Source organism: Ylistrum balloti, unplaced genomic scaffold, assembly GCF_031769215.1.
Source record: "Ylistrum balloti isolate Yb309-2 unplaced genomic scaffold, AGI_CSIRO_Ybal_v1 Utg370372, whole genome shotgun sequence".
NCBI classification, from domain to species: Eukaryota; Metazoa; Mollusca; class Bivalvia; order Pectinida; family Pectinidae; genus Ylistrum; species Ylistrum balloti.
Genome location: NW_026782261.1, coordinates 167,275 through 193,422, shown reverse-complemented (window position 1 = coordinate 193,422; position 26,148 = coordinate 167,275). Strand labels below are relative to the sequence as shown.

General features: G+C 39.3%; 1 protein-coding gene across 1 annotated transcript in view; it reads left to right on the top strand.

The window, feature by feature from the left end:
• LOC132554034 (zinc finger and SCAN domain-containing protein 2-like) overlaps positions 1–26,148 on the top strand; it is a 54,579-nt gene that overhangs the window by 18,119 nt on the left and 10,312 nt on the right. The window contains exon 2 of the mRNA XM_060218332.1: positions 11,534–11,662. Within this exon, the coding sequence (XP_060074315.1) occupies positions 11,534–11,662 (129 nt within the window). The remainder of the gene's footprint in view (positions 1–11,533; positions 11,663–26,148) is intronic.

The window sequence follows — 26,148 nt, the reverse complement described above, 5'->3', positions numbered from 1 at the left end:
TCACAACGGTATAGGGTGATAAATATTCATATGACAGCAAATATACTGCATTTATTCTTCCAATCCCAATTGTATTGTTAAAATAATTATATTTCACAATGGGAAAATAGAAAACGCTTTTGTGAATATAGAATGTAGTAATAACAAAGGGCGAGTACAGTCTAAATCGTGTTTTATAGTGATTGAATAGTATCAGTGTGTACACGTGTAAATCCAGCAGATTGTCGGAGTGAGATCAGAAAGGGACACGGTTCTATATCCATGGTTAAACACGCGTTGTATTAAGAGATTGTTAGTGTATAATGTAGTGTCTTGTAGTTTATACAGATTTCCCGAGATATAAAACAAAAAATGTAGATTACCCGAGATATGAAACAAAACAAAAAATGTAGATTACCTGGGATATAAAAAAATATATATTTCAGTATACAGAATACCCATGATGTAAAACAATATTTCTGTATACAGAATACCTGTGATGTAAAACAATATTTCTGTATACAGAATACCTGTGATGTAAAACAATATTTCAGTATACATATTACCTGTGATGTAAAACAATATTTCTGTATACAGAATACCTGTGATGTAAAACAATATTTCTGTATACAGAATACCTGTGATGTAAAACAATATTTCAGTATACATATTACCTGTGATGTAAAACAATATTTCTGTATACAGAATACCTGTGATGTAAAACAATATTTCAGTATACATATTACCTGTGATGTAAAACGAAATTCATCATATAGTTTATCCGTGGTGCAAAAAGTGTTTATTTCCTCTCAGAACGTGCTGAAGAATTCGTTGACTTAAGAAAGGACTGCTATCGCACAAGATGAAATCAAAACCAGCGATGGTTACTAGGGGGTTTTCTTTGTTAACTTTGACGGTTACTAGGAGATTTTCTTTGTTAACTTTGATGGTTACTAGGGGATTTTCTTTGTTAACTTTGATGGTTACTAGGAGATTTTCTTTGTTAACTTTGATGGTTACTAGGAGATTTTCTTTGTTAACTTTGACGGTTACTAGGGGGTTTTCTTTGTTAACTTTGATGGTTACAAGGAGATTTTCTTTGTTAACTTTGACGGTTACTAGGAGATTTTCTTTGTTAACTTTGACGGTTACTAGGGGATTTTCTTTGTTAACTTTGATGGTTACTAGGAGATTTTCTTTGTTAACTTTGATGGTTACTAGGAGATTTTCTTTGTTAACTTTGATGGTTACTAGGGGATTTTCTTTGTTAACTTTGATGGTTACTAGGAGATTTTCTTTGTTAACTTTGATGGTTACTAGGGGATTTTCTTTGTTAACTTTGATGGTTACTAGGGGATTTTCTTTGTTAACTTTGATGGTTACTAGGGGATTTTCTTTGTTAACTTTGATGGTTACTTTGAGGTTACTAGGATTTTCTTTGTTAACTTTGATGGTTACTAGGAGATTTTCTTTGTTAACTTTGACTAGGAGATTTTCTTTGTTAACTTTGTTTACTAGGAGATTTTCTTTGTTAACTTTGATGGTTACTAGGGGATTTTCTTTGTTAACTTTGATGGTTACTAGGAGATTTTCTTTGTTAACTTTGATGGTTACTAGGAGATTTTCTTTGTTAACTTTGACGGTTACTAGGAGATTTTCTTTGTTAACTTTGATGGTTACTAGGAGATTTTCGTTGTTAACTTTGATGGTTACTAGGAGATTTTCTTTGTTAACTTTGATGGTTACTAGGGGATTTTCTTTGTTAACTTTGATGGTTACTTTGACGGTTACTAGGGGGTTTTCTTTGTTAACTTTGATGGTTACTAGGAGATTTTCTTTGTTATCTTTGACGGTTACTAGGGGGTTTTCTTTGTTAACTTTGATGGTTACTAGGAGATTTTCTTTGTTAACTTTGATGGTTACTAGGAGATTTTCTTTGTTAACTTTGATGGTTACTAGGAGATTTTCTTTGTTAACTTTGATGGTTACTAGGAGATTTTCTTTGTTAACTTTGAAGGTTACTAGGAGATTTTCTTTGTTAACTTTGATGGTTACTAGGAGATTTTCTTTGTTAACTTTGATGGTTACTAGGAGATTTTCTTTGTTAACTTTGATGGTTACTAGGAGATTTTCTTTGTTAACTTTGATGGTTACTAGGAGATTTTCTTTGTTAACTTTGATGGTTACTAGGAGATTTTCTTTGTTAACTTTGATGGTTACTAGGAGATTTTCTTTGTTAACTTTGATGGTTACTAGGAGATTTTCTTTGTTAACTTTGATTTACTAGGAGATTTTCTTTGTTAACTTTGATGGTTACTAGGAGATTTTCTTTGTTAACTTTGATGGTTACTAGGAGATTTTCGTTGTTAACTTTGATGGTTACTAGGAGATTTTCTTTGTTAACTTTGATGGTTACTAGGAGATTTTCTTTGTTAACTTTGATGGTTACTAGGAGATTTTCGTTGTTAACTTTGATGGTTACTAGGAGATTTTCTTTGTTAACTTTGATGGTTACTAGGGGATTTTCTTTGTTATCTTTGACGGTTACTAGGGGGTTTTCTTTGTTAACTTTGATGGTTACTAGGAGATTTTTGATTTACTAGGGAGATTTTCTTTGTTAACTTTGGTTAACTTTGACTAGGGGGTTTTCTTTGTTAACTTTGACGGTTACTAGGGGGTTTTCTTTGTTAACTTTGATGGTTACTAGGAGATTTTCTTTGTTAACTTTGATGGTTACTAGGAGATTTTCTTTGTTAACTTTGATGGTTACTAGGAGATTTTCTTTGTTAACTTTGATGGTTACTAGGAGATTTTCGTTGTTAACTTTGATGGTTACTAGGAGATTAACTGTGATGGTTACTAGGAAATTTTCGTTGTTATCTTTGACGGTTACTAGGGGATTTTCTTTGTTAACTTTGATGGTTACTAGGAGATTTTCGTTGTTAACTTTGATGGTTACTAAGGAATTTTCTTTGTTAACTTTGATGGTTACTAGGGGGTTTTCTTTGTTAACTTTGATGGTTACTAGGAGATTTTCTTTGTTAACTTTGATGGTTACTAGGAGATTTTCTTTGTTAACTTTGATGGTTACTAGGAGATTTTCTTTGTTAACTTTGAGGGTTACTAGGAGATGTTATATGATAACTAAGACGGTTACTAGGGGATTTTCTTTGTTAACTTTGATGGTTACTAGGAGATTTTCTTTGTTAACTTTGACGGTTACTAGGGGGTTTTCTTTGTTAACTTTGACGGTTACTAGGGGATTTTCTTTGTTAACTTTGATGGTTACTAATGGATTTTCTTTGTTAACTTTGATGGTTACTAGGAGATTTTCTTTGTTAACTTTGATGGTTACTAGGGGATTTTCTTTGTTAACTTTGATGGTTACTAGGAGATTTTCTTTGTTAACTTTGATGGTTACTAGGAGATTTTCTTTGTTAACTTTGATGGTTACTAGGAGATTTTCTTTGTTAACTTTGACGGTTACTAGGAGATTTTCGTAGTTAACTATGATGGTTACGAGGAGATTTTCTTTGTTAACTTTGATGGGAGATTTTCTTTGTTACTTTGACGGTTACTAGGAGATTTTCTTTGTTAACTTTGATGGTTACTAGGAGTTATTTTTACTAGGAGATTGTTAACTTTGATGGTTACTAGGAGATTTTCTTTGTTAACTTTGATGGTTACTAGGAGATTTTCTTTGTTAACTTTGATGGTTACTAGGTTACTAGGAGATTTTCTTTGTTAACTTTGATGGTTACTAGGAGATTTTCTTTGTTAACTTTGATGGTTACTAGGAGATTTTCGTTGTTAACTTTGATGGTTACTAGGAGATTTTCTTTGTTAACTTTGATGGTTACTAGGAGATTTTCTTTGTTAACTTTGACGGTTACTAGGAGATTTTCTTTGTTAACTTTGATGGTTACTAGGAGATTTTCTTTGTTAACTTTGATGGTTACTAGGAGATTTTCTTTGTTAACTTTGATGGTTACTAGGAGATTTTCTTTGTTAACTTTGACGGTTACTAGGGGATTTTCTTTGTTAACTTTGACGGTTACTAGGAGATTTTATTTGTTATCTTTGACGGTTACTAGGAGATTTTTTTTGTTAACTTTGATGGTTACTAGGGGGTTTTCTTTGTTAACTTTGATGGTTACTAGGAGATTTTCTTTGTTAACTTTGATGGTTACTAGGAGATTTTCTTTGTTAACTTTGATGGTTACTAGGAGATTTTCGTTGTTAACTTTGATGGTTACTAGGAGATTTTCTTTGTTACTATGGTTAGATTTTCTTTGTTAACTTTGACGGTTACTAGGGGGTTTTCTTTGTTAACTTTGACGGTTACTAGGGGATTTTCTTTGTTAACTGTGATGGTTACTAAGGAATTTTCTTTGTTAACTTTGATGGTTACTAGGGGATTTTCTTTGTTAACTTTGATGGTTACTAGGAGATTTTCTTTGTTAACTTTGACGGTTACTAGGGGGTTTTCTTTGTTAACTTTGATGGTTACTAGGAGATTTTCTTTGTTAACTTTGATGGTTACTAGGAGATTTTCTTTGTTAACTTTGATGGTTACTAGGAGATTTTCTTTGTTAACTTTGACGGTTACTAGGAGATTTTCTTTGTTAACTTTGACGGTTACTAGGGGGTTTTCTTTGTTAACTTTGATGGTTACTAGGAGATTTTCTTTGTTAACTTTGATGGTTACTAGGGGATTTTCTTTGTTATCTTTGACGGTTACTAGGGGATTTTCTTTGTTAACTTTGATGGTTACTAGGAGATTTTCTTTGTTAACTTTGACGGTTACTAGGGGATTTTCTTTGTTAACTGTGATGGTTACTAGGGAATTTTCTTTGTTAACTTTGATGGTTACTAAGGAATTTTCTTTGTTAACTTTGATGGTTACTAGGAGATTTTCTTTGTTAACTTTGATGGTTACTAGGGGATTTTCTTTGTTAACTTTGATGGTTACTAGGGGATTTTCTTTGTTAACTTTGATGGTTACTAGGAGATTTTCTTTGTTAACTTTGATGGTTACTAGGGGATTTTCTTTGTTAACTTTGATGGTTACTAAGGAATTTTCTTTGTTAACTTTGATGGTTACTAAGGAATTTTCTTTGTTAACTTTGATGGCTACTAGGGGGTTTTCTTTTGTTTAGCTTGATTTTTATTTCAAATTTGATCAATTTATTGCTTTGATGATAACAAACGCATTTATTACTCTGATTCCCGATGAATAGGGAAATTTCGCATTTCTGAAATTGTTAAAAACATACGTTGTGTTACGTGTTAATTAACGGCAATTCATTTCCGGAAACAATAACATTAAGCCCCTACTGTTGTAAACTAAACGCACGCTGGTACAGAACAGGCCAAATCATTCTCAAAATACGTGGTATACTGTAACAGAAACATGGCACACACACTCGTGCTAGTTATAACAAGTATTTCTGTAACTTTCTTTACTTATTTTTCAAAGTTTAGCAAAGACAGTGACTCGTATTTTTTTTTTTAATTTTTATTTTTTGTTTAAAAATTAACTCGAATTAACGTAACATCAAACAAAAATGGACATTCCAGAGTTATGTTACTTGTAGGTATTATCTTCATAGGACGCCTGGATTATCTGAAGGGGAAAACAGTGTCATTTAAGTAGATTTTCTTGAGTGTAAAATGATGTACATTATATAGATTTTCTGGAGTGTAAAACGGTGTTTATTAGATGTCGTGTTTCATAAATAATTGACCTTGCCTCAATACCAGTTAATGTAACAGGTCTTCTTCTAACCGGGTGTGATAGAGAGACTGGAGGGCGCGCCTTTGTTAGGATTTGAAATCCGAGCCCCGCCGAGATAGTTCGCTCTGACAGATACCAAACATTCAAGGCTCCTTTCATTTTCTTTTGACTCAATAAGCGAGGCGATATTCTTTCCGGAAAGAAACTGACTCAATAAAGGAAGCAATTATTTTTTTTTAATTTTACTTTGATTCCCTAGTTCATATCAATTCAATTTTGTTTGAATCTAAGTTTGAATAAACAACTCAATGTAAAGTGGTTTATTTAATATTGTGATATCATTCATACATTAAAGAATGCTTGATATAGCTTAAATGGGAGGAAAATATCACTATAACATCACATAGGAGTATACTACTTCTCCAGTACCTCTCCTACGGAACACTGGGGAGGATATAACAGTACCTCTCCAATGGAACACTGGGGAGGATATAACAGTACCTCTCCCACGGAACACTATTGAGGATATAACAGTACCTCTCCCACGGAAAACTGGGGAGGATATAACAGTACCTTTATCACGGAACACTGGGAAGGATATAACAGTACCTCTCCCACGGAACACTGGGGATGATATAACAGTACCTCTCCAACGGAACACTGGGGAGGATATAACAGTACCTCTATCACGGAACACTATTGAGGATATAACAGTACCTCTCCCACGGAACACTATTGAGGATATAACAGTACCTCTCCCACGAAACACTACTGAGGATATAACAGTACCTCTCCAACGGAACACTGGGGAGGACATAACAGTGCCTCTATCACGGAACACTATTGAGGATATAACAGTACCTCTCCCACGGAACACTGGGGAGGATATAACAGTACCTCTATCACGGAACACTCTTGAGGATATAACAGTACCTCTCCAACGGAACACTGGGGAGGATATGACAGTACCTCTCCAACGGAACACTGGGGAGGATATAACAGTACCTCTCCCACGGTACACATTGGAAGATATGACAGCACCTCTCCCACGGAACACAGTAGAGGATATAACAGTACCTCTCCCACGAAACACTGAGGAGGATATAACAGTACCTCTCCCACGGAACACTGGGGAGGATATAACAGTACCTCTCCAACGGAACACTGGGGAGGATATAACAGTACCTCTCCCAAGGAACACTGGGGAGGATATAACAGTACCTCTATCACGGAACACTGGGGAGGATATAACAGTACCTCTCCAACGGAACACTTGGGAGGATATAACAGTACCTCTCCAACGGAACACTATTGAGGATATAACAGTACCTCTCCCATGAAGCACATTAGAGGATATAACAGTTCCTCACCCACGTAACACAGGGGAGGATATAACAGTACCTCCCCCACGGAACACTGGAGAGGATATAACAGTACCTCTCCCACGGAACACTGGGGAGGATATAACAGTACCTCTCCCACGGAACACTGGGGAGGATATAACAGTACCTCTCCCACGGAACACTGGGGAGGATATAACAGTACCTCTATCACGGAACACTATTGAGGATATAACAGTACCTCTCCCACGGAACACTGGGGAGGATATAACAGTACCTCTCCCACGGAACACTGGGGAGGATATAACAGTACCTCTCCCACGGAACACTGGGGAGGATATAACAGTACCTCTATCACGGAACACTATTGAGGATATAACAGTACCTCTCCCACGGAACACTGGGGAGGATATAACAGTACCTCTCCCACGGAAAACTGGGGAGGATATAACAGTACCTCTCCCACGGAACACTGGGGAGGATATAACAGTACCTCTATCACGGAACACTATTGAGGATATAATAATACCTCTCCCATAGAGCACATTAGAGGATATAACAGTTCCTCTCCCACGGAACACTTGGGAGGATATAACAGTACCTCTCCCACGGAATACTATTGAGGATATAACAGTACCTCTCCCACGGAACACTGGGAGGATATAACAGTACCTCTCCCACGGAACACTGGGGAGGATATAACAGTACCTCTCCCACGGAACACTGGGGAGGATATAACAGTACCTCTATCACGGAACACTATTGAGGATATAACAGTACCTCTTCCATAGAGCACATTAGAGGATATAACAGTACCTCTCCCACGGAACACTGTGCAGGATATAACAGTTCCTCACCCGCGCCTCAACAACACAGTTGAGGGTAAGACTGTACTTCCCCCACAACATGATAGATGTTTAGACAGTCTCACTCCTACAACGCAGTTGAGGACGGAACAGTATCATCACAAACATTGTGGAGTATGAGACAGTACCACCCCTACAACACAGTTGTGGAATGGACAGTAACATCAACACAGCATGGTAGAGGATGAGACAGTGCTACCACTTCAACACATTTGACGACAGGACAGTACTATCCCCACAACATGGTAGAGGATAAGATACCACCTCTTCAACACAGTTGACAACAGGACAGTACTATCCCCACAACATGGTAGAGGATGAGATGCCACCTCTTCAAAACAGGTGTAGAAGGGACAGTAATATCCCCACAACATGGTAGAAGATGAGATGCCAACCTCTTCAACACAGTTGAGGACAAGACAGTACTATCCCTACCACACAGTTACACCCCCAAAACACAGGGGAGTGCATTTGTTTTCAACTCCAACGGCATATTGCTGACACAGTATCACAATGCACAAGATCAGTACATGTAGTCAGACATCAACATATATCAGTATTTAAAGCCAGACCTTCAAATATATCAGTATTTGTAATTAGGCATCAACATTTAACAGTATTTGTATTCAGACATCAACATATATCGGTATTTGTAGTCAGACATCAACATATATCAGTATTTGTAGTCAGGCATCAACATATATCGGTATGTGTAGTCAGACATCAACATATATCGGTATTTGTAGTCAGACATCAACATATATCAGTATTTGTAGTCAAGCATTAACATATATCAGTATGTGTAGTCAGACATCAACATATATCAGTATGTGTAGTCAGACATCAACTTATATCGGTATTTGTAGTCAGACATCAACATATATCGGTATTTGTAGTCAGACATCAACATATATCGGTATGTGTAGTCAGACATCAACATATATCGGTATTTGTAGTCAGACATCAACATATATCAGTATGTGTAGTCAGACATCAACATATATCGGTATGTGTAGTCAGACATCAACATATATCAGTATGTGTAGTCAGATATCAACTTGTATCGGTATTTGTAGTCAGACATCAACATATATCGGTATGTGTAGTCAGACATCAACATATATCGGTATTTGTAGTCAGACATCAACATATATCAGTATGTGTAGCCAGACATCAACATATATCGGTATTTGTAGTCAGACATCCTGATATATCAGTATTTGTAGTCAGACATCAACATATATCGGTATTTGTAGTCAGACATCAACATATATCGGTATTTGTAGTCAGACATCAACATATATTGGTATGTGTAGTCAGACATCAACATATATCATTATGTGTAGTCAGATATCAACATATATCGGTATTTGTAGTCAGACATCAACATATATCGGTATGTGTAGTCAGACATCAACATATATCGGTATTTGTAGTCAGACATCAACATATATCAGTATGTGTAGTCAGACATCAACATATATCGGTATTTGTAGTCAGACATCAACATATATCGGTATTTGTAGTCAGACATCAACATATATCAGTATGTGTAGTCAGACATCAACATATATCGGTATTTGTAGTCAGACATCAACATATATCGGTATTTGTAGTCAGACATCAACATATATCGGTTTTTGTAGTCAGACATCAACATATATCGGTATGTGTAGTCAGACATCAACATATATCGGTATTTGTAGTCAGACATCAACATATATCGGTATGTGTAGTCAGACATCAACATATATCGGTATTTGTAGTCAGACATCAACATATATCGGTATTTGTAGTCAGACATCAACATATATCGGTATGTGTAGTCAGACATCAACATATATCAGTATGTGTAGTCAGACATCAACTTGTATCGGTATTTGTAGTCAGACATCAACATATATCGGTATTTGTAGTCAGACATGAACATATATCAGTATGTGTAGTCAGACATCCTGATATATCAGTATTTGTAGTCAGACATCAACATATATCGGTATTTGTAGTCAGACATCAACATATATCGGTATGTGTAGTCAGACATCAACATATATTGGTATTTGTAGTCAGACATCAACATATATCGGTATTTGTAGTCAGACATCAACATATATCGGTATTTGTAGTCAGACATCAACATATATCGGTATGTGTAGTCAGACATCAACATATATCGGTATTTGTAGTCAGACATCAACATATATCGGTATGTGTAGTCAGACATCAACATATATCGGTATTTGTAGTCAGACATCAACATATATCGGTATTTGTAGTCAGACATCAACATATATCGGTATGTGTAGTCAGACATCAACATATATCAGTATGTGTAGTCAGACATCAACATATATCGGTATTTGTAGTCAGACATCAACATATATCGGTATGTGTAGTCAGACATCAACATATATCGGTATTTGTAGTCAGACATCAACATATATCAGTATGTGTAGCCAGACATCAACATATATCGGTATTTGTAGTCAGACATCCTGATATATCAGTATTTGTAGTCAGACATCAACATATATCGGTATTTGTAGTCAGACATCAACATATATCGGTATTTGTAGTCAGACATCAACATATATTGGTATATGTAGTCAGACATCAACATATATCATTATGTGTAGTCAGATATCAACATATATCGGTATTTGTAGTCAGACATCAACATATATCGGTATGTGTAGTCAGACATCAACATATATCGGTATTTGTAGTCAGACATCAACATATATCAGTATGTGTAGTCAGACATCAACATATATCGGTATTTGTAGTCAGACATCAACATATATCGGTATTTGTAGTCAGACATCAACATATATCAGTATGTGTAGTCAGACATCAACATATATCGGTATGTGTAGTCAGACATCAACATATATCGGTATTTGTAGTCAGACATCAACATATATCGGTATTTGTAGTCAGAAATGAACATAGATCAGTATGTGTAGTCAGACATGAACATATATCAGTATGTGTAGTCAGACATCAACATATATCGGTATGTGTAGTCAGACATCAACATATATCGGTATTTGTAGTCAGACATCAACATATATCGGTATTTGTAGTCAGACATCAACATATATCGGTATTTGTAGTCAGACATCAACATATATCGGTATGTGTAGTCAGACATCAACATATATCGGTATTTGTAGTCAGACATCAACATATATCGATATTTGTAGTCAGACATCAACATATATCAGTATTTGTAGTCAGACATCCAGATATATCTAGTTCTATAAGATCGTTTTAATAATAGCCAGGACAATAGCATCGTTTAACTTAAAGGAGAAAACTATTTCTATGAAACACTACATATAGAGTCCACGTAAAACGACCAGAACCGAAGTCCTATTGTGATACGGAAGTATAAATTGAGACCTATTCATTTGGAAGGATAAAATATATTGTAGGATTTGGTCTAATTAGACTGGTTTTAGACAACCGAACTTTTGGAGAGAAAACATATATCTATACTGTAAACATGAGATCCTCAAGATTGGGTAGATTTTATTTTAGCCTACTGAAAGCCGCTGTGCCATTTCCTCCTGTTTGATCATTCTTTACCGTGTTTTGTTTTCCCACAGAACCTGATGACGTTGACAGAGGTTGTTACTCGCATTCGTCCAGTCCCTCGGTTGAGTCTGAAAATATTGATGACGTGAGCAACCAATCAAAAACCAGCACGATTGAACCAATCACCGGTACCACCAATGGTAAGTATTTGCATAAGATCCGCTATGTAGAATGCCATGTGTATCGTAGGAGTGTGTCAAAATTTTCACCAATGCCGCAATGTTAATGCAGAAATATCGATGTATTCTGACACACTGGTGTTCAACAACACGCCATTCTGTCATATTGATAGAACTGTACCGTTGGTGTTGTCTTTGTTCTCAGTTGAGAACGTGGCATTACTTACTTGGATTGACCAAGCTTACATGGCGGGTGTCGTTAATAAAGAAAATGGCGTTTGCCCTTTCGGAACAGTGGTCTTATCCTACTTAGGAAACCTCTCCATCAGGTTGTGTTTAACGTAAAGAGGAAGCAATCGGGTTCTGGGCTTTCGATTCTTATTATCTAAGACAAGGCATCATCAATGTATTTAAACGCGAAATGGGATGACATGACAATGTCTCTGCTACCTGTTTTGATAAGATCTTGAATTAAGTCAGTCTTGATTGGATACCAAAAGCAAGTCAGGGAAGAGAGAGGCTCAGAGAAGAGAGAGGCTTGGAGAACAGAGAGGCTCGGAGAACAGAGAGGCTCGAAGAACAGAGAGGCTCAAATAACAGAGAGGCTCGAAGAACAGAGAGGCTCAAATAACAGAGAGGCTCGAAGAACAAGGAGGCTCAAATAACAGAGAGGCTCGAAGAACAGGGAGGCAAAAATAACAGAGAGGCTCGGAGAACAGAGAGGCTTAGAGAAGAGAGAGGCTGGAAGAACAGAGAGGCTCGAAGAACAGAGAGGCTCAAATAACAGAGAGGCTCGAAGAACAGAGAGGCTCAAATAACAGTGAGGCTCGAAGAACAGGGAGGCTCAAATAACAGAGAGGCTCGGAGAACAGAGAGGCTTGGAGAAGAGAGAGGCTGGAAGAACAGAGAGGCTCGAAGAACAGAGAGGCTCGGAGAACAGAGAGGCTCAGAGAAGATAGAGGCTGGAAGAACAGAGAGGCTCGAAGAACAGGGAGGCTCAAATAACAGAGAGGCTCGAAGAACAGGGAGGCTCAAATAACAGAGAGGCTCAGAGAACAGAGAGGCTTGGAGAAGAGAGAGGCTGGAAGAACAGAGAGGCTCGAAGAACAGATAGGCTCGAAGAACAGAGAGGCTCGGAGAACAGAGAGGCTCAGAGAAGATAGAGGCTGGAAGAACAGAGAGGCTCGAAGAACAGAGAGGCTCGGAGAACAGAGAGGCTCAGAGAACAGAGAGGCTGGAAGAACAGAGAGGCTCGAAGAACAGAGAGGCTCGGAGAACAGAGAGGCTCAGAGAAGTGAAAAGACGCAGTTCATTTTTGTGGTTACTTAGTAGAAATTGTCAACCAGGAATTAAAACATTCGCACGATTGTTATAACAACAACCCTATACATGAACTTAAACGTTCTAATTAATAGGGTTTTTTTTTTCAGGAGCGTACAGTGTGTTAAATATTGGGATACACTCTATATAGAGTCAAGTTCCACATTCCATCAAATTCTCTCATGTATTATATGATTTCTGATTACAATATCATAGAATTAGCGATCACCTATTTTTGTTTTCGTAAACATTTGAAATCTACATATCACGTCTTCTGTCGCAGCTTGCTATACTAGATTTTTTATCTACAAAGCTTTAATAATAATCAAACGTAAGAAATCTGCATATACAAGTAGAAAGAAATCTTACATTGATTGGAATTACTCAATGAGATGTTCTCTGATAAAATCAATGACTGGGTGTCATCAAACTTAAGTCTTATCTAGCTGTCCTAAGGTGATTATATCCGACTTACCATGTGATCGGTAGCTGACCAGTGCGTGACTCCGCACCACAATGAAGTTCGTAAACGAATGAGGTAATTGTGGTAATTCAGAGATCTGTTCTGGTCGTCTTTATCCAAAACACATGGCTGAAACTTTTAGCATCAGATTACTGGAATTCCTACTCCGTATTCTGTAGGGAACGTGTGAAGTAGTCTAGTGGGAAGAAGGTGAAAGTTATGGATCTAAGTCAGTCAATGAGTTGTCGGTCAGACGGTAGGGTTCCACACGAGACAGTGTTAAATGTGACACTTTGGTTGTATCTTTAGTGCGAGCTGAAGAAGTGCCGATAATGACCATTGTCAAAGTGAAAAGTCCTAGACTAACGGCAGACATCTGTTTAGAAACTGCAGCTGCTTGAATAGAAATGCATTCAACATGTCATCACATATAAAATGATTTCAACGAGCCCATCCTGCCAAACCAGAGGGAAGTCCCTAAATCCACTGTGATAAAGAACAAGTTAAAACTACTGAACTTATTTAATCACCATAATTTGCTGAAAACTAAACAGAGCATTTGAATTCTAACCTACAGAATATGTGACGAAGCAAATATCACAGCAAACGTAGTTTTCTAAATCACGCACTTTTTTTTTTGTCTTCGAGATATTGCCTTATCTTGTCAAGTACAGATTCTGATCAGTTGCTATGACGCCAAAATAGTCGGTGTCACGCAGAAGTTTGGTCCAATCTGTGATACACCTGTCATATTAGGAAGATGTAAAGAGGATAAGGATCCAAAGGGAATCTTTAACGAATACAACAAGTTTGGATCGCTTCGGTGATAGGTTGGTTTGGATGTAAATGGCCGAGCAGGGAATCGGCTGGGTCGAAGTAACCATTCTTCCTATCTATATAGGGGAATAACTGGTATCGCTGGATCCATAGAGACCGTTAAGTTACCTCATTTCCGTAATGTCTATCTGCTTTTCGTGTGGATTCGAGATACTAACTATGAATCAAGATCAATCAAGTCTAATATTGACCAATGAAAATCATTGGTGTGATTTAGCGCGGTCGTCCGCACTGAGCTTTATGAGCGTATCAAGACATTTATGCAGCAGTAAAAGGTGCGCGTGCTCGGCAGACTGGCAGGGCGCGCCCCCTTGTGACGAGTGATTGGCCAGGCGCGTGTGCAGTCCCAATCTTACTGTACAATTCATTTTTAATGAAGTAACAACACACACATTCCATCTACAACAAATCCTCAGCGTCTGAAATTTGATTAAATTAGGGCTCTAATGTTGATGGCATCTTGATGCCAGGAGAAGCCTCGTGCGTAAGCTACAAGGATCTATAAATCTATCGATGGAGGCTAATTTTGGCAAACCGGGACCTTAGTCCACACGCAAGATGATAGTTTACCAGAATTAAAAGATAAACATTGCTATTTAATGCCGCCTCGAAGCCTACCATTTATAGACGTGAGTTCATAACCCTCGTCTCCGACCCGGTCCAAGTCTCTTGTCGTCTGCCACATCCAATTCGACACAGCGCTATCATTAGAAAGTTCTCGCTTTTATCAGGACTGATCACTCTGATTCCTCCAATCATGGCCACAAAATAACGCACTCCGTCATTCAAAACGGAAGCACAGATAAAAAAAATCACCGAAATCTGTAGTATTTACTTATTTTCTACTGAAATTGTAGTGATATACATTCCATACTTAAATGGGAGAATCTGAGCGGCCATTTTGAGACAAAAACACGGGTTTACTTTTTACTTGTTAAGAACTGAAGACAATGGCAGTTTGAAAACTCTAAGTACTGTAAAGTATTTGATATAAAAACATGAATATATGATGAGGTGGTACTGCTCTACTCACTCTCGAGGCTCGGAGAGAAAAGGACATTTATAAGTATGCATTATTGAAATATGTTGGTTCGCCACGATCTCGCAATTTATGTGACTCTTTCAATAATGCAGAGATTTCGTCAAGAAATACTGACATGGAAGTGATTTTGATGTCGAAATATCCGATCTCACCAGGCTTTTATGACGCGTTCCTTAGCAACAGGGAATCCTTATTATTTTTGCAGTGGCATTTAACCGTAAGCAACAATATGGGCATCTAAAATTCTGTCACGAGTCGATGAACGTCACTGAAGTTCACGGGTGGTTACGGATGGTTGGTTGACACAGCGGATACAACACACGCCTTTCTTTCGTCCAGGCAGTCGGAATGAGTAGTCGACCATCCGCCCGATTATTCGGGTTTCTTTGGGTTTTCCCATTTCGACCATATTTAGACACTTGTAACTCCAATCCAGGCTAACGAGAATGATTTATAAATGGTGATGCTGCTTGTTATGTATCTTGTATAGTGTGGCGTTATTAGAGGGATTCAGGGTTGAGATAAAATAACCTGTCTTACACGCTCGAGGTGTCGCGACGATCTTTTTACGCTTATGTTGTATATGTACGTTGCGTGCTCCAGCAATCAAGTAGGTACACTTGATGTTTGTTCTACCAAAAACGTTTGTTTTCGAGTTTCTGTAACGTAGCACGCCAACCAGGCTATATACGACCCGATTTGAATATCATGACATTAGGCAATTATACAAAATTAAATAACCACTTGTATAAATTAAGGGTACAAGTAAAAATGGCGAGCAAATTTGGTAGAATTAAACAACATACATATACATTTATATAATATGAAGCTCCGTGTAGGGTTAAAGCAACAAGTTTTAAATTAAGTTTGAAATAAACAATTTATTTGTTTATTTTTCTATATAATTTTACCCTCTCCACATAGAAGTATTATTTTGTAACTATGTGCACGTGCAAATTGATCTCATCATCATCAGATTGCATTGATATATGGTATACCTCAGTCAGGCAGTACACTTGATAGAAAGTGATAAAAACACCAGTCATTAATTCTTTAGCTAATTACACGTAGGATCATTTAGGCGTGCTGTCATTAGTATTGATATTGATTGGGGACAGTCAGGCGTGTCCAAACAGGAACTTCATCAAAGTGTCTACAAACTGATAATTTTAAAGTCATTGGAATTCATTAATTTACCATACAAGCTAGAAATCAAAACAAATAAAACATCCAGCCGTTTCTCAATCTGCCATGTACATTACCTAGTGTCACAATCTACCATGTACATTATCTAGTGTCACAATCTATCATCTACATTATCTAGTGTCACAATCTACCATGTACATTATCTAGTGTCACAATCTATCATCTACATTACCTAGTGTCACAATCTACCATGTACATTACCTAGTGTCACAATCTACTATGTACATTACCTAGTGTCACAATCTACCATGTACATTATCTAGTGTCACAATCTATCATCTACATTATCTAGTGTCACAATATAACATGTACATTATCTAGTGTCACAATCTACCATGTACATTATCTAGTGTCACAATATAACATGTACATTACCTAGTGTCACAATCTACCATGTACATTATCTAGTGTCACAATCTACCATGTACATTATCTAGTGTCACAATCTACCATGTACATTATCTAGTGTTATGATCTATCATCTACATTATCTAGTGTTACAAATCTTCCATCTACATTATGGACGTCACAATCCCTGTATGAACAGACACAATTCCTCAATCAACCACCTCATTCGGAAAACCTCCTTAACTTTAGCAGTCACAATCTCTCATTCGGACGTCACAATCCCTGTATCCCTGTCATGAGCAATCCTGTAGCAGCCATACTTCCTCAATCAACCACCAAACCCCCTTAACTAGCAGTCACAATCTCTCATTCGGACGTCACAATCCCTATATGAGCTGCCACAATTCCTCAATCAACCACCAAAACCCCCTTAACTAGCAGTCACAATCTCTCATTCGGACGTCACAATCCCTGTATGAACAGACACAATTCCTCAATCAACCACCAAACGCCCTTATTTAGCAGTCACAATCTATCATTCGGACGTCACAGTCCCTGTATGAGCAGCCATAATTCCTCAATTAACCACCAAACCCCCTTAACTAGCAGTCACAATCTCTCATTCGGACGTCACAATCCCTATATGAGCTGCCACAATTCCTCAATCAACCACCAAAATAACTTAACTAGCAGTCACAATCTCTCATTCGGACGTCACAATCCCTGTATGAACAGACACAATTCCTCAATCAACCACCAAAACCCCTTAACTAGCAGTCACAATCTCTCATTCGGACGTCACAATCCCTGTATGAACAGACACAATTCCTCAATCAACCACCAACACCCTTAACTAGCAGTCACAATCTCTCATTCGGACGTCACAATCCCTGTATGAGCAGCCATAATTCCTCAATTAACCACCAAACCCCCTTAACTAGCAGTCACAATCTCTCATTAGGACGTCAAAATCCCTGTATGAACAGACAAAATTCCTCAATCAACCACCAAACCCCCTTAACTAGCAGTCACAATCTCTCATTCGGACGTCACAATCCGTGTATGAGCAGCCACAGTTACTCAATCAACCACCAAAATCCCTTAACTAGCAGTCACAATCTCTCATTCGGACGTCACAATCCGTGTATGAGCAGCCATACTTCCTCAATTAACCACCAAACCCCCTTAACTAGCAGTCACAATCTCTCATTCGGACGTCACAATCCGTGTATGAACAGACACAATTCCTCAATCAACCACCAAAACCCCCTTAACTAGCAGTCACAATCTCTCATTCGGACGTCACAATCCGTGTATGAGCAGCCACACTTCCTCAATTAACCACCAAACCCCCTTAACTAGCAGTCACAATCTCTCATTCGGACGTCACAATCCCTGTATGAGCAGCCACAATTCCTCAATCAACCACCAAAACCCCTTAACTAGCAGTCACAATCTCTCATTCGGACGTCAAAATCCCTGTATGAACAGACACAATTCCTCAATCAACCACCAACACCCTTAACTAGCAGTCACAATCTCTCATTCGGATGTCACAATCCCTGTATGAGCAGCCATTCCTCAATTCCTCAATCCTTACCAAAATCCCTTAACTAGCAGCCACAATATCTCATTCGGACGTCACAATCCCTGTATGAGCAGCCATACTTCCTCAATCAACCACCAAACCCCCTTAACTAGCAGTCACAATCTCTCATTCGGACGTCACAATCCGTGTATGAGCAGCCATACTTCCTCAATCAACCACCAAACACCCTTAACTAGCAGTCACAATCTCTCATTCGGACGTCACAATCTCTGTTTGAACAGACACAATTCCTCAATCAACCACCAAAATCCCTCAACTAGCAATCACAATCTCTCGTTCGGACGTCACAAACCCTGTATGAGCAGCCATAATTCCTCAATCAACCACCAAACCCCCTTAACTAGCAGTCACAATCTCTCATTCGGACGTCACAATCCCTATATGAGCTGCCACAATTCCTCAATCAACCACCAAAACCCCTTAACTAGCAGTCACAATCTCTCATTCGGACGTCAAAATCCCTGTATGAACAGACACAATTCCTCAATCAACCACCAAACCCCTTAACTAGCAATCACAATCTCTCGTTCGGACGTCACAATCCCTGTATGAGCAGCCATAATTCCTCAATCAACCACCAAACCCCCTTATTTAGCAGTCACAATCTATCATTTGGACGTCACAGTCCCTGTATGAGCAGTCACAGTTACTCAATAAACCACCAAAATCCCTTAACTAGCAGTCACATTACCTCATTCGGATGTCACAATCCCTATATCAGACACATTCCTCAATATTAACTAGCAGTCACAATCTCTCATTCCTCAATGAACCACCAAAATCCCAAAATCCCTTAACTAGCAGTCACAATCTCTCATTCGGACGTCACAATCCGTGTATGATTCGCAGTCACAATCCGTGTATGAGCAGCCACTCCTCAATCAACCACCAAAATTCTCTCTCCTCAATCAACCACCAAACTCCCTTAACTAGCAGTCACAATCTCTCATTCGGACGTCACAATCCCTGTATGAACAGACACAATTCCTCAATCAACCATAAAACGCCCTTATTTAGCAGTCACAATCTATCATTCGGACGTCACAGTCCCTGTATGAGCAGCCATAATTCCTCAATTAACCACCAAACCCCCTTAACTAGCAGTCACAATCTCTCATTCGGACGTCACAATCCCTGTATGAGCTGCCACAATTCCTCAATCAACCACCAAAACCCCCTTAACTAGCAGTCACAATCTCTCATTCGGACGTCACAATCCCTGTATGAGTCACAGGACACATGAGCAGCCACATTCCTCAATCAACCACCAAACCCCCTTATTTAGCAGTCACAATCTATCATTTGGACGTCACAGTCCCTGTATGAGCAGTCACAGTTACTCAATAAACCACCAAAATCCCTTAACTAGCAGTCACAATCTCTCATTCGGACGTCACAATCTGTGTATGAACAGACACAATTCCTCAATCAACCACCAAACCCCCTTAACTAGCAGTCACAATCTCTCATTCGGACGTCACAATCCCTATATGAGCTGCCACAATTCCTCAATCAACCACCAAAACCCCTTAACTAGCAGTCACAATCTCTCATTCGGACGTCACAATCCGTGTATGAACAGACACAATTCCTCAATCAACCACCAAAATCCCTCAACTAGCAATCACAATCTCTCGTTTGGACGTCACAATCCCTGTATGAACAGACACAATTCCTCAATCAACCACCAACACCCTTAACTAGCAGTCACAATATCTCATTCGGACGTCACAATCCCTGTATGAACAGACACAATTCCTCAATCAACCACCAAACCCCCTTAACTAGCAGTCACAATCTCTCATTCGGACGTCACAATCCCTGTATGAGCAGCCACAATTCCTCAATCAACCACCAAAATCCCTTAACTAGCAGTCACAATCTCTCATTCGGACGTCACAATCCGTGTATGAGCAGCCATACTTCCTCAATCAACCACCAAACCCCCTTAACTAGCAGTCACAATCTCTCATTCGGACGTCACAATCCGTGTATGAGCAGCCACAATTCCTCAATCAACCACCAAAACCCCTTAACTAGCAGTCACAATTTCTCATTCGGACGTCACAATCCCTGTATGAGCAGCCATAATTCCTCAATCAACCACCAAAACCCCTTAACTAGCAGTCACAATCTCTCATTCGGACGTCACAATCCCTGTATGAACAGACACAATTCCTCAATCAACCACCAAAACCCCTTAACTAGCAGTCACAATCTCTCATTCGGACGTCACAATCCGTGTATGAGCAGACATACTTCCTCAATTAACCACCAAAACCCCTTAACTAGCAGTCACAATTTCTCATTCGGATGTCACAATCCCTATACTAGCTGCCACAATTCCTCAATCAACCACCAAAACCCCTTAACTAGCAGTCACAATCTCTCATTCGGACGTCACAATCCCTATATGAGCTGCCACAATTCCTCAATCAACCACCAAAACCCCTTAACTAGCAGTCACAATCTCTCATTCGGACGTCACAATCCTGTATGAGCAGCCACAATTCCTCAATCAACCACCAAACCCCCTTAACTAGCAGTCACAATCTCTCATTCGGACGTCACAATCCCTCCCACATTCCTCATCAACCACCAAACAGTCACAATCTCTCATTCGGACGTCACAATCCGTGTATGAGCAGCCATACTTCCTCAATCAATCACCAAACCCCCTTAACTAGCAGTCACAATCTCTCATTCGGAGGTCACAATCCGTGTATGATCAGACACAATTCCTCAATCAACCACCAAAACCCCCTTAACTAGCAGTCACAATCTCTCATTCGGACGTCACAATCCGTGTATGAGCAGCCACAATTCCTCAATCAACCACCAAAACCCCTTAACTAGCAGTCACAATCTCTCATTCGGACGTCACAATCCGTGTATGAACAGACACAATTCCTCAATCAACCACCAAACCCCCCTTAACTAGCACTCACAATCTCTCATTCGGACGTCACAATCCCTGTATGAACAAACAATTCCTCAATCAACCACCAAACCCCCTTAACTAGCAGTCACAATCTCTCCTTCGGACGTCAATATCCTGTAATCAACCACCAAACCCCCTTAACTAGCAGTCAAAATCTCTCATTCGGACGTCACAATCCGTGTATGAATAGACACAATTCCTCAATCAACCACCAAAATCCCTTAACTAGCAGTCACAATATCTCATTCGGACGTCACAATCCGTGTATGAGCAGCCATACTTCCTCAATCAACCACCAAAATCACTTAACTAGCAGTCACAATCTCTCATTCGGACGTCACAATCCGTGTATGAACAGACACAATTCCTCAATCAACCACCAAAACCCCTTAACTAGCAGTCACAATCTCTCATTCGGACGTCACAATCCCTGTATGAGCAGCCATAATTCCTCAATTAACCACCAAACCCCCTTAACTAGCAGTCACAATCTCTCATCCCTGTATGGACGTCAATCAATCCTTAACTAGCAGTATGATTCGGACGTCACAATCCGTGTATGAACTCCTTCAATCAACCACCAAAACCCCTTAACTAGCAGTCACAATCTCTCATTCGGACGTCACAATCCCTGTATCTCAATTCCTCAATCAACCACCAAACCTCCTTCTCATTCATGTCACAATCCGTCACAACCACCAAAATCCCTCCTAGCAGTCACAATCTATTCGGACGTCACAATCCCTGTATGAGCAGCACACAATTCCCTCAATCAACCACCAAAACCCCTTAACTAGCAGTCACAATCTATCATTCGGACGTCACAATCCGTGTATGAGCAGCCATACTTCCTCAATCAACCACCAAACTCCCTTAACTAGCAGTCACAATCTCTCATTCGGACGTCACAATCCCTGTATGAACAGCACAATTCCTCAATCAACCTAAAACCCCCTTAACTCAATCTCTCATTCGGACGTCACAATCCCTGTATGAGCAGCCAATTCCTCAATCAACCACCAAACCCCTTAACTAGCAGTCACAATCTCTCATTCGGACGTCACAATCCCTGTATGAGCAGTTCCTCACAACCACCAAAACCCCCTTAACTAGCAGTCACAATCTCTCATTCGGACGTCAAAATCCTGTATGAGCAGCCACAATTCCTCAATCAACCACCAAAACCCCTTAACTAGCAGTCACAATCTCTCATTCGGACGTCAAAATCCCTGTATGAACAGACACAATTCCTCAATCAACCACCAAACCTCCTGAACTAGCAGTCACACTAGCTCATTCGCATGTCACAATCCTTATACTAGCTGCCATTATTCCTCAATCAACCACCAAACCCCCTTAACTAGCAGTCACAATCTCTCATTCGGACGTCACAATCCGTGTATGAGCAGCTATAATTCCTCAATCAACCACCAAACCCCCTTAACTAGCAGTCACAATCTCTCATTCGGACGTCACAATCCCTGTATGAACAGACACAATTCCTCAATCAACCACCAAACCCCCTTAACTAGCAGTCACAATCTCTCATTCGGACGTCACAATCCGTGTATGAACAGACACAATTCCTCAATCAACCACCAAACCCCCTTAACTAGCAGTCACAATCTCTCATTCGGACGTCACAATCCCTGTATGAGCAGCCATAATTCCTCAATCAACCACCAAACCCCCTTAACTAGCAGTCACAATCTATCATTTGGACGTTACAGTCCCTGTATGAGCAGCCATACTTCCTCAATCAACCACCAATCCCCCTTAACTAGCAGTCACAATCTCTCATTCGGACGTCACAATCCCTGTATGAGCTGCCACAATTCCTCAATCAACCACCAAACCCCCTTAACTAGCAGACACAATCTCTCATTCGGACGTCACAATCCGTGTATGAGCAGCCATAATATCAACCAAACCAACTAGCAGTCACAATCTCTCATTCGGACGTCACAATCCCTATGACCAGTACATTCCTCAATCATCCCTTATTTAGCAGTCACAATCTATCATTCGGACGTCGCGGTCCCTGTATGAGCAGCCATAATTCCTCAATTAACCACCAAACCCCCTTAACTAGCAGTCACAATCTATCATTCGGACGTCACAATCCAGTATGAGCAGCCACAATTCCTCAATCAACCACCAAACGCCCTTAACTAGCAGTCACAATCTCTCATTCGGACGTCACAATCCCTGTATGAGCTGCCACAATTCCTCAATCAACCACCAAAATCCCTCAACTAGCAATCACACTCACTAATATCAAACTAAAAATCGCGGTAAGAACAGAGACAAATCCTCAGTCAACCACCAAACCCCTTAACTAGCAGTCACAATCTCTCATTCGGACGTCACAATCCGTGTATGAACAGACACAATTCCTCAATCAACCACCAAAACCCCCTTAACTAGCAGTCACAATCTCTCATTCGGACGTCACAATCCGTGTATGAGCAGCCATACTTCCTCAATCAACCACCAAACTCCCTTAACTAGCAGTCACAATCTCTCATTCGGACGTCACAATCCCTGTATGAACAGACACAATTCCTCAATCAACCACCAAAACCCCTTAACTAGCAGTCACAATCTATCATTCGGACGTCACAATCCAGTATGAGCAGCACAATTCCACCAAACCCCCTTAACTAGCAGTCACAATCTCTCATTCGGACGTCACAATCCCACATTATCCTCAATCAACCACCAAACCCCCTCTACAACATCTCTCATTCGGACGTCACAATCCATTATGAGCTGCCACAATTCCTCAATCAACCACCAAAATCCCTTAACTAGCATCACAATCTACATTCGGACGTCACAATCCTAATGAGCAGCACATTCCTCAATCAACCACCAAACCACCCCTTAACTAGCAGTCACAATCTATCATTCGGACGTCAAAATCCCTGTATGAACAGACATTATTCATCAATCAACCACCAAAACCCCTTATTAGCAGTCACAATCTATCTTCGGACGTCACAATCCCATGAGCAGCCATTATCAATAGTGTCCACCAAAATCCCTTAACTAGCAGTCACATTACCTCATGCGGATGTCACAATCCCTATACTAGCTGCCATTATTCCTCAATTAACCACCAAAATCCCTTAACTAGCAGCCACAATATCTCATTCGGACGTCACAATCCGTGTATGAGCAGACACAATTCCTCAATCAACCACCAAACCTCCTGAACTAGCAGTCACACTAGCTCATTCGCATGTCACAATCCTTATACTAGCTGCCATTATTCCTCAATTAACCACCAAAATCCCTTAACTAGCAGCCACAATATCTCATTCGGACGTCACAATCCGTGTATGAGCAGCCATACTTCCTCAATCAACCACCAAACTCCCTTAACTAGCAGTCACAATCTCTCATTCGGACTAGCAGTGTCACAATCTATCATGTACAATCTATCATTCGGACGTCACAATCCTGTATCACAATCACCTCAATACCACCAAACCCCCTGTCACTAGCAGTCATCTCTACATTATCACAATCCGTGTATGAACACAATCTACTCAATCAACCACCATTATCTAGCAGTCACAATCTACTCATGTACATTATCTAGTGTACAATCTACATGTACATTATTCCTCAATCAACCACCAAAACCCCCTTAACTAGCAGTCACAATCTATCATTCGGACGTCACAGTCCCTGTATGAGCAGCCATAATTCCTCAATTAACCACCAAACCCCCTTAACTAGCAGTCACAATCTCTCATTCGGACGTCACAATCCCTATATGAGCTGCCACCATTCATCAATCAACCAACAAAACCCCTTAACTAGCAGTCACAATCTCTCATTCGTGTCACAATCCTCAATCAACCACAATCTACCCACAATATATCTTAACTGTCACAATCTATCATGTACATTATCTAACATACATTATCCCGTGTCACAATCTACCATGTACATTATCTAGTGTCACAATCTACCATGTACATTATCTAGTATAACAATCTACCATATACATTATCCCTTGTCACAATCTACCATGTACATTATCTAGTGTCACAATCTACCATGTACATTATCTAGTGTCACAATCTACCATGTACATTACCTAATGTCACAAATCTATCATCTACATTATCTAGTTTCACAATCTACCATGTACATTATCCAGTGTCACAATCTACCATGTACATTATCTAGTGTCACAATCTACCTTGTACATTATCTAGTATAATAATCTACCATGTACATTATCTCGTGTCATAATCTACCATGTACATTATCTAGTGTCACATTCTACCATATACATTAAATAATGTCACAAATCTTCCATGTACATTATCTTGTGTCACAATCTACCATCTACATTATCTCGTGTCACAATTTACCATGTAGATTACCTAATGTCACAATCTACCATGTACATTATCTAGTGTCACAATCTAACATGTACATTATCTAGTGTCACAATCTACCATGTACATTATCTAGTGTCACAATCTACCATGTACATTATCTAGTGTCACAATCTACCATGTACATTATCTCTTGTCACAATCTTCCATGTACATTATCTAATGTCACAATCTACCATCTACATTATCTCGTGTCACAATCTACCATGTACATTATCTAGTGTCACAATCTACCATGTACATTATATCTAGTGTCACAATCTACCATATTATCAGTGTACATTATCATGTACATTATCTAGTGTCACAATCTAACATGTACA